The 10,213-nt window shown below is 48.7% G+C and overlaps 2 protein-coding genes across 4 annotated transcripts in view; both read right to left on the bottom strand.

The window, feature by feature from the left end:
- The window catches only part of LOC105537260 (ATP-dependent RNA helicase DDX19A-like), a 10,654-nt gene extending 9,424 nt beyond the window's left edge, over positions 1-1,230 (bottom strand). The window contains exons 1-3 of the mRNA XM_011976823.1: positions 1,225-1,230; positions 934-1,006; positions 788-825 (exon numbers count right to left, since the gene is read on the bottom strand). Of these exons, the coding sequence (XP_011832213.1) occupies positions 788-825; positions 934-1,006; positions 1,225-1,230 (117 nt within the window). The remainder of the gene's footprint in view (positions 1-787; positions 826-933; positions 1,007-1,224) is intronic.
- The window catches only part of DDX19A (DEAD (Asp-Glu-Ala-Asp) box polypeptide 19A), a 32,583-nt gene continuing 22,540 nt past the window's right edge, over positions 171-10,213 (bottom strand). For 2 of the 3 annotated variants that reach the window (XM_011976778.1, XM_011976777.1), the window contains 8 exons: positions 9,149-9,241; positions 7,500-7,602; positions 7,014-7,128; positions 5,580-5,757; positions 5,009-5,246; positions 3,192-3,354; positions 2,008-2,199; positions 171-1,647 (listed from right to left, as the gene is read on the bottom strand). In XM_011976778.1, coding sequence (XP_011832168.1) covers positions 1,586-1,647; positions 2,008-2,199; positions 3,192-3,354; positions 5,009-5,246; positions 5,580-5,757; positions 7,014-7,128; positions 7,500-7,602; positions 9,149-9,241 — 1,144 coding nt within the window. In that variant the 3' untranslated portion in view covers positions 171-1,585. The remainder of the gene's footprint in view (positions 1,648-2,007; positions 2,200-3,191; positions 3,355-5,008; positions 5,247-5,579; positions 5,758-7,013; positions 7,129-7,499; positions 7,603-9,148; positions 9,242-10,213) is intronic. The other variant, XM_011976779.1, reaches the window with a different exon arrangement.

Consider the following 10,213-nt stretch of genomic DNA (forward strand, 5'->3'; position numbering starts at 1 on the left):
CAGTGAAAGCAGGTTGCACAGTAGTGTGAATAGAATGTTCCCATTTTTGTAAAAGAAAAATGGGTTTATGCAAATAAAAGGCAATATGGTAGAATAGTCACCAAGCTGCCAGGAATCAGGATCCCAGAGAAGTAGGGATAGAGAACACTCTCACTTTATATACACACACGCCTTTTTAAAATGAGTATATATTTGTCTAATAAGCGGAAAAATACAAATAAAAACAAATCATGATTAGTAGAGCATTTCTCATAATTACTTTAAAATGTCTTAGCATAATGAATGATGCATACAGCTATAATTTATCCATCCTTATTTATTTATTGAGTCAGGGTCTCACTCTGTTACCCAGGCTGGAGTGCAGTGGCGCCATCTCAGCTCACAGCAGCCTCTACCCAGGCTTCAGCGATCCTCCTACCTCAGCCTCCCGAGTAGCTGGGACTACAGGCGTGCGCCACCACGCCCAGCTACATTTTTTCTATCTTTGGTAGAGACGGGGTTTCATCATGTTGGCCAGGCTGGTCCCGAACTCCTGAGCTCAACCGATCCACCCGCCTCAGCCTCCCAAAGTGCTGGGATTACAGGCATGAGCCACCACGCCCGGCCTATTCATCCTTATTCATATTATGCAGGAATCAGAGCTCTTCATAATGTCCACTATTATAAATGAGCAGCATAATCAGAGTATTCCCTTGGTCATAACTTCCGTTCCAAACTCTTGCTCAGCTCCCGGCCCAGTGTGACACCCAGGGGTAAGAACCAACTACGTGTGTGCTCACAAACTCACCTGGGGTCTCCCGGCTGCCGCAACTGAGTACCAGGGGCCTAAGCAGAGGGAGCAACTGAGAGAAGGAAGAGAAGTCAAGCCCAGGCCCAGCCCCTTCATCGGCCCTTGCCAGGTCACTCTCTCTCAAGAGGTCAGGATTCACTGACTTCCATGTTTCTCTCCAAATCTGAAGTTTACAAAGTAGCTGAGCTGCTCATCAGGGATACGCAAGGCTACTTTCTGCAGCAGAGAACAGAAGTGAAAGGGAGAAGGGATAAGCAAGAAAGTCTCTGGATTTCAGGAGAAGGAAGACGGCCCAAGGGCAAGAGAAACACATGTGAAGGGTCCAGTGAAGAGACAGGGAGGGGGCAGCTCTGGCCTCCTCTGCTGCCGCTTCCCTCGTTCAATCCATGGCGGTGAGGCTCACACCATTTTCCACTCAGCCTCCTCCGCACAACCTGCATGTCTACCATTTCTTCAAGGGCTGGAGCTGGTTCCACGATGCCTAGCCAAAATCTGAAGGGGGTCTTGGGGCCAGTGACTGCCAATGTGACCAGATTATTATAAAGATGGGGGAAATGTGGCTTTTAAAAAAGTGGGGAAAGGACCCAATTTTCCAAAATGCAAATTTTTCCTTCTACTGCCCCCCGTCATTTGCACACATTTTTGTCAAGTCCAAACATAATTTGAAGTGAGGTAGGTAGTTTCTCTCTACTCATGCCGTTGTCCTTGGGGTGATGTTGGGGGCTGTGCCCTGAACGCACTTGTCTCCCGTGCAGGGGCAGTGTCAGGGCTGGCACCAGTGGCTTGTGGAGCTTCTCAGTTGGCTATTTTCTCAATCTCATCCAAATCATCCGTGTCCAATCGTTCTATCTTCTTATCTGGGGGAAAAATACACAGGTCTCTACCGTGCCCAGGAATGTGCCCCACCCTGGGCCACAGCAATCATTCATTCATCCCCAAAGGCTCCAGGTGCCTGAGCAGGGGGCAGCAGGGCCCCTAGTCACTGACAGCAACAGTCAGAGCCCCACGCCCCGAAACCCGGTCATGGGGGAGCTGTCCTTGGAGTCCTTGGGTCCTGAAGTCTCCAGGTGTGGCCCTGAGAACTGCCATATGGTCAGAAAGGAGGGGAGTGTGCCAGGGACAGAGCCTCTCTCGGGGCTACAGAAGATCCTACCCCTTTCCCCACCCCACCCCACTTAGTAAAGAGCACCAGGCACAGGACCCTCCCCGGGACTCACTAAAATGCTCCTGGATTCTGTTCAGGATGTTCATGCTGTGCTTGCTGTCCACCATGTTCACTGCCAGGCCCCTCTTGCCAAAGCGGCCTGTGCGCCCGATCCGGTGCAGGTAGGTCTCGTTGTCAGGGTTCCCGTCCTTGTCCACGGGAAGATCAAAGTTGATGACGACAGACACTTGTTCAACATCGATGCCTATGGGAAGGAGAGATGGAGGGTGACAGGACTAAGGACAGGAGACAGAAATCACTGTTGTCCACAGGTAGGTCAATGCATACCAACTTTCGATAGAGGGAAAGAATTTGGGACAGGCCAACTCTGGGAATTGGGTACAAGAGAGGGCACATATAGGCAGGCAGCAGAACCCAGAGGAAAAGAAGAGAACTTTGGCAGGTGCCAACAAAATCATGAAATCAATCAGGGAGATTGTGTCTCTGGGAGACACAATGTTCTGGAGATGGGCGCCCCTGGAGAGCAGGCTCTGTTCTCTACCACTCAGATGCCTGTACATTTCCTTCCACCAAGTCAGGACTCCTGGCTTCTGTGAGAGTTCTTTTTCTTTCTTTTTTAATTTTTGAGATGGAGTTTCGCTCTTGTTGCCCAGGCTGGAGTGCAATGGCGTGATCTTGCTCACCGCAACCTCCATCTCCCGGGTTCAAGCAATTCTCCTGTCTCAGCCTCCCGAGTAGCTGGGATTACAGGCGCATGCCACCACGTCTGGCTAATTTTTGTATTTTTACTAGAGATGGAGTTTCATCATATTGGTCAGGCTGGCCTCGAATTCCTGACCTCAGGTGATTTGCCCACCTCGGCCTCCCAAAGTGCTGGGATTATAGGCGTGAGCCACTGCGCGTGGCCTCTTCGTTTTTTTTTTTTGGAGACGGATTCTCACTCTGTCACCCAGGATAGAGTGCAATGGCACAATCTCGGCTCACTGCAACCTCCATCTCCAGGGTTCAAGTAATTCTCCTGCCTTGGGATTGCAGGTGTGAGCTACCGTGCCCAGCATGTGTGAGTTCTTATCACCTGAGGGAAATGCAAACAGTCTCTCCTAGAAAGGAATATTGTCACCAGCCACACCGATCTCCCTGAGACCATACAACTTTCCTGTATACAAGGATTTCTGGCTCTAACTGGGCCTGGGACCCCGAGCCTGGCAGACCAGGTAGGACACGTCCTCTGCTCACCGCGGGCACACACGTTGGTGGTCACCAGAACCTTCTCTTTGCCCTCTCGGAAGCGCTCAATCACCGCAGCCCTCTGCTCCACCATCATCTCCCCACTCAGCAGAGCCACCTGGTGGCCTTCTTTTGAGAGCTCTGCTGCCAGCCAACTAGCTGTTTTGCGAGTCTGTAGTGAAAAGAATTGTTTTATATGAACAGACCTGTTAAAAACAAAAGGAAGACAACTGCAAAAAAGTGGCTTGCCACAATTAAAATACATGAAGGCGCTGCTGAATCCAGTTAGGAGGTTAGGCTTAAAATTATCAATGAAGTATGGTGGTACATACCTACAGTCCAAGCTACACACTTGAGCCCAGGAGTTCAAGGCTGGCCTGGGCAACATGGCAAGAACCCATCTCAAAAAAAATTTTTTTTTTCAAACAGAATTTTCGTCATATGATTTCTTTCTTTTTAGATAAGTTACGTAACTGCTGTTAGTTTTTTATCTAGGAAGAGTGTGGTTTTAGCTAAAGATCTTCATTCCTAAATAGTCTATGTTCTTGCCAGATATGGTGGCTCGTGCCTGTAGTCTCAGCGCTTTGGGAGGCTGAGACTGGAAGATCGCTCGAGGCCAGGAGTTTGAGACCAGCCTGCACAACAGAGCAAGATCCCATCTCTACAAAAATAAAAATAATTAGCCTGACATGCATGGAGCACACACCTGTAGCCCTAGTAACAAGAGCCAAGGCTGCAGTGAGCTATGATCATGCCACTGTATTCTGGCCTGAATGATAGAGCAAGACCCTATCTCAAAAACTAACAAACAAAAAATATATATATATTAAAATTTTATATACTTTTTGAGACAGGATCTCATTTTGTTGCCCACTCTGGAGTGCAGTGGCACAATCACAGCTCACTGCAGTCTCAACCTCCTGGGCTCAATCAATCCTCCCATCTGAGCCTCCCAAGCAGCTGGGACCATAGGCATGCACCACCACGCCTGGCTAATTTTTAAAATTTTTGTAGAGATGGGATCCTGCTATGTTGTGCAAACTGGTCTTGAACTCCTGGGCTCAAGAAGATCCCCCCACCTCAGCCTCCCAAAGGGCTGGGATTACAGGCGTCAGCCACCGTGCCCAGCCGTATATATTTTTTTAATGATGAGGTCTCACTATGTTGTTGCCCATGCTGGCCTGAACTCCTGGGCTTAAGCGATCCTCCCACCTCAGCCTTTTGAGTAGCTGGGACTACATGTACTTGCCCAGCTTATATTCTTTTTTGTTGTTGGGTTTTTTTGTTTGTTTGTTTTTGTACTGAGATGGAGTTTCGCTCTTGTTACCCAGGCTGCAGTACAATGGCACAATCTTGGCTCACTGCAACCTCCACCTCCTGGGTTCAAGCAATTCTCCTGCTTCAGCCTCCTGAGTAGCTGGGGTTATAGGTGCATACCACCACACAGGGCTAATTTTTTGTATTTTTAGTAGAGACAGGGTTTCACCATGTTGGCCAGGCTGGTCTTGATCTCCTGACCTCAGGTGATCCACCTGCCTTGGCCTCCAAAATTGCTGGGATTACAGGCATGAGCCACCATGCTGGCTGCCCAGCTTATATTCTTAAAAATCTAAAGATTATTTCATTGGCTGTTACTTGGGGTTTTTTTCCCCCAGTAATCACTAAGAAGTGGAATCAAAGTCTCCCTCTTACAACTCATTAAAACCTTAGGAGAACAAACCACTTCCTTTCTTCCCACGGCGCCCAGGGGCATCCAGTCCTCCTGAGCCCTGTGGGGAGCTGGCTGAGAGGGAAGGGCCAGGCCTGCCACTGCTGCTACTACTCACATGGCAGAAGATCATGGCTTGAGCAATGGTGATGGCCCCATAGAGGTTACACAAGGCCTGGAACTTCTCGTCTCTGCTGCTGCACAGGACATAGTACTGCTTGATGGTGTCCAGGGTCTCTTCCTCCCGCTTCAGTTTGATAATGTTTGGGTCTGGGACCACTTTCTGGGCAAACTTCCAGACAGAGTCTTCAAAGGTGGCAGAGAAAAGCAGCATCTGGCAGTTCCTGGGCAGCATCCTGCAAGGGAAGGCCCTGGCATGTGGCCCCAGGTGGCCCCGGGAAGCAGCGGAAGCACAGCCTCCCCAGCTGGGAGGGTCTAGATGCCCAGGAAGGCTGAAGGGGAAGGAGGAGCAGCAGGCCTGGGTAGGGGACAGGGGTTGGGGTCTCCTTTCTCAGCCCGGGCTGGGAGGGACTGTGGTCAGTGCTGACATGGAAATGGCCTGTCAAACAAATGCTGCTGAGAGTACGAGAGACAAGACCCTGGCAGAGGCCAGAGGAGGCGTCTGAAGTGAAGGGAGAAGACACTGCAGATGGGGAGGCTGAGGAGTCCTCTGCCTTCGAGATCCCTACCTCTGGATGCGGATGCTCTGATCCTGGTGGCCCTGAGTGGCTATCATGACGTCAGCTTCATCCAGAACAAACACCTTGATTTTCTTGGGATCAATGAACTTGAGCTTGGAGCACCAGTCCAGCACGGTCCCAGGGGTGCCAATGACAATCTGCTCGCTGATCTTCTGGCCTCTTTCCACTGTGGAGACCCAGGTGATTTTCATGGGTATTTCAAAGGCAAAGCCAGCTCTGGAAATCAAAGCCCTGCCCATCCTTCTAGGACTAGGAGAACAAGTTATTTCCAGATTTCAAAACACACATGAGTGTTCCCCTCAGTCTTGGTTTCTTCTGCTGTGAAGTGGGCAGAATGATACCTATCTCAGTGCACTGTGGTCAGGATCAAATCCCACACAGCAATCCTTCAATAAGCATCAGTTCCTTTCTTCTTCCTCCTATAATCCAACACCATCCAACTCTTTTTATGTTTGTTTGTTTATTTATTTATTTTGAGACAGGGTCTCACTCTGTTGCCCAGACTAGAGTGCAGTGACACAGTCATGGCTCACTGTAGCATTGACCACACAGGGTCAAGTGATCCTCCTGCCTCAGCCTCTCAAAAGGCTGGGACTACAAGCTGGCACTTACACGCTGGCTAATTTTTTTTTTTTTTTTGAGATGGAGTCTTGCTCTGTTGTCCAGGCTGAAGTGCAGTGGCGTGATCTCGGCTCACTGCAAGCTCTGCCTCCCGGGTTCATGCCATTCTCCCGCCTCAGCCTCCCGAGTATCTGGGACTACAGATGCCCACCACCACAACCGGCTAATTTTTTGTATTTTTTAGTAGAGATGGGGTTTCACCATGTTAACCAGGATGGTCTCGATCTCCTGATCTCATGATCTGCCCACCTCGGCCTCCCAACGTGCTGGGATTACAGGTGTGAGCCACCACGCCCGGCCGCTTGGCTAATTTTGTGTGTGTGTGTGTGTGTATGTTGCCCAGGCTGGTCTTGAACCATGTGCTGAAGCAATCCTCCCACCCTCGCCTCCCAAAGGGCTGGGATTGCAGGTGTGAGCCACTGTACCTGGTTTTGCTTACTTTTAAAGAAAGGGAGCTGACCCCAACCTTCCATCCTCAGTCCTGTTAATCCCTCTTTGGTAAGCAGGTACCAGAACTCTGGATGCTAAATTCAAAACTCTACCTTCTTAGCGAAGAACTCTAGATATTAAGAACTCTGTGAGCCATGCATGGATTTCTTTTATCAACCAAAAATCTTATTTTAAGACTGAAAAAGACTGTTAACAAATTAGCAGGTATTCAAATAGATTCAAAGAGAGCAACACAGTTAGGCTCCAGAGTCAGACTGAATTAGAAAGTTGAATATGGTCATCGCATCTTCAAAATTCAAACACCCAACCCCCTACCCTGCTCACTGTCCAGGTGTCGCCTGCTGTACTCACATTTATTGCCTCGAACAGCGTAGGCAAGCTTCAGTTCTGGGTAAAATTTGCCCATCTGCTCAATCACTTTTCCTGTTTGAAGCGCCAGCTCATATGTTGGGGACAGGCACAGACACTGACAGAAAAATCATAAAGGATGAGTTTAGGAGAACCATTTGGTAACAGACCTGAAGGCACCCAGTATGCTGATGTTATTAGCACTTGAATAGCACAGGGAAGCATGTCGTTCCATCCAGGCCCACCTTTCAGCTATAGATTGAAGCCTGCAGCAGGTAGCCCTGGCTTGGCAGAGGGCTTTGGAAGCCATGGTCTAAGGCTGCTGCTTCCAAGCACATCCTCCCAGGTCAAGGCCTCATGTAGGAACTTGCTCTGCCTGAGCCACAGCCTAAGGCGTCAGAAGCTTCAGACCTCTCGTTAATCCCCACCAGATGGCATTGCGCTCCCCAGGGCAAGCAACCCAGGATACCCAGCCCCGCAAGCCCTCACCTGGGGATATCTGTCTGCTGGCTCCACTCGACTGAGCATGGCTAGGACAAAGGCAGCTGTTTTACCAGTGCCAGACTGAGACTGTGCAATCAGGTTCTGTGGGCTAGATCAAGGAAGAACAGAAATGAAACATACTGGTGAAACTCAGTAACATGTCAACGTTCTTTCTGAATGAAAGGCATATTTCCCCCGATGCTTCTCTGTGTTACCCAGGTTTTCTCCACTAAGCACAAATTACTTTCATACATTTTTTAATATGCTGTTAAAAAGCTGCTTAAATTGTAAAATAAATTATTATTTTAAACGGGCTTACACCAAGAAATTCTCATTCTAGCCTCTAGCACAGCTAGAGGACTCCAGTTTTGTACCCCAAGGGTCACAGGGAAATCAAGTGTGCAGAGTAAGATCTGTACCCAGACAAGTTCCCATCAGTATTTTTGGCTGAGGCGTGATGCATTCCAAAATTTGGCTCCTTCTGTGTGTGCCTTTCCCCAGCTTTATGGACAAGATGCTAAGTCAGGTGGATGTTTTAGGGGGAATTTTTACATTCCACTTTATGGGACTCAGCATCATGGGAATAGGTGGCATGTTTGTCATTTTTAAAAAAGATAAATATGGCTCACGCCTGTAATCCCAGCACTTTGGGAGGCCGAGACGGGCGGATCGCAAAGTCAGGAGATCGAGACCATCCTGGTTAACTGAGGCAGGAGAATGGTGTGAACCCGGGAGACGGAGCTTGCAGAGAGCCGAGATTGTGCCACTGCACTCCAGCCTGGGCGACAGAGCTAGATTCTGTCTCACAAAAAAAAAAAAAAAGGCTAAATAAGGTAAGGTGGGCAGATCACTTGAGGTCAGGAGTTCGAGACCAGCCTGGCCAACACATGGTGAAACTCCACCTCCATTAAAAATACAAAAATTAGGCTGGGCACGGTGGCTCATGCCTGTAATCGCAGCACTTTGGGAGACCGAGGTAGGCAGATCACCTGTCTCTTATACACATCTAGATGTGTATAAGAGACAGTCTCAGCTCACTGCAACCTCTGCCTCCCGGGTTCACGCAATTCTCCTGCTTCAGCCTCCCCAGTAGCTGGGACTACAGGCACATGCCACCAGGCCCAGATAATTCATTTAAAAAAATTTTTTTTATTTTAGTAAGACGGGGTTTCACCATGTTGCCCAGGCTGCTCTCAAATTCCTGAGCTCAGGCAGTCCACCCACCTTGGCCTCCCAAAGTGCTAGGATAACAGGTGTGGGCCACTGTGCCCAGCTAATTTTTTGTACTTTTAGTAGAGACAGGGTTTTGCCATGTTGGCCTGGCTGGACTCAAACTCCTGATCTCAGGTGATCCACCCGCCTTGACCTCCCAAAGTGCTAGGATTACAGGAGTGAGCCACCATGCCCGGCCTTAAGCCCAATTTTTAAGATAGCATAGAATAAAGCACTATTTTTCTCTGTAAGTTTCTATTGGTAAGTGGAAAAGGCAGAAACTGTATCTAACTCCATCCAATTCTCTCTGCACTTGCCTAAGCTGTTTTCCTGAGGAAACACGTGGCCCCAAACAGCCCCTTCTATTCTCAGGCACAAAAAGGCAGTTTGTGGAAGACTGATTTAATCACACTGGGAGAGATGCACTTGGTCTGCATACTCACGGTTCCGCAAGCATCATGGGTAATGCGTTCTCTTGTATCTTGGAAGGTCGATTGAAGCCCATGGCATAGACTCCCTGGAGAAGCTGTGGTTTCCTAGGAAGCCAGGAAGACAGAGGATGGATGCCTAGAAGTTGGAATTGTTTAGAGGCCTAGAATCTTATCTTTTTCTATAGTTAGGAATGATGCTTCCTACCTCTGTCACACGCATTTTCCTATGCCTTAAAAAAACACTGTCAATAACCAAAGCAAACCAAACCAAGCTACTGCCTCTCCCTAAGGAATCTTAATCTGCAACTATTTCTATAATTCATAAAATACAGACTGCTTTATTTTCTTAGAGAAATTAATGCTTTCAGCAGACCCACAAATCTGGCTGGCCTTGGAGGACAAGTGTTCCCTGGACACAGCAAGGGTGGTGGTTATTAATTTATAGCATTAAATAAATTATAAAATATATATCTAAAAATAGGCCAGGTGCAGTGACTCATGCCTGTAATCTCAGCACTTTGGGAGGTCAAGGCAGGCCAACTGTTTGAGGCCAGGAATTTGAGACCAGCCTGGGCAACACGGTGATACCTTGTCTCTACAAAAAAAAAAAAATACAAAAATTAGCTGGGTACACCTGTAGTCCCAGCTACTCAAAAGGCTGAGGTGGGAGGCTCACTTGAGCTTCGCAGGTCAAGGCTGCAGTGATCTGTGATTGAGCCACTGCACTCCAGCCAGGGTGACAGAGTGGGACTCTAAATAAGTAAATAATAAATGAAAATAAACACTATTTACTATACTGCTAAGATTTAGAAGTCCTTTTTTTCCATGTTCCTTCCAAAGCCAGCTGTGCAGATACTCAAGACTGTCAACAGATAAGGAAATTGATGGGCTGGACGTGGTAGCTCACTCCTGTAATCCTAGCAGTTTGGGAGGCCTAGGTGGGACGATTGCTTGAGGAGTCCCGGCGTTCAAGACTGGCCTGGGCGGCCGGGCGCGGTGGCTCAAGCCTGTAATCCCAGCACTTTGGGAGGCCGAGACGGGCGGATCACGAGGTCAGGAGATCGAGACCATCCTGGC

This window comes from Mandrillus leucophaeus, unplaced genomic scaffold, assembly GCF_000951045.1.
Source record: "Mandrillus leucophaeus isolate KB7577 unplaced genomic scaffold, Mleu.le_1.0 Scaffold17, whole genome shotgun sequence".
In the NCBI taxonomy this organism is placed as follows: domain Eukaryota; kingdom Metazoa; phylum Chordata; class Mammalia; order Primates; family Cercopithecidae; genus Mandrillus; species Mandrillus leucophaeus.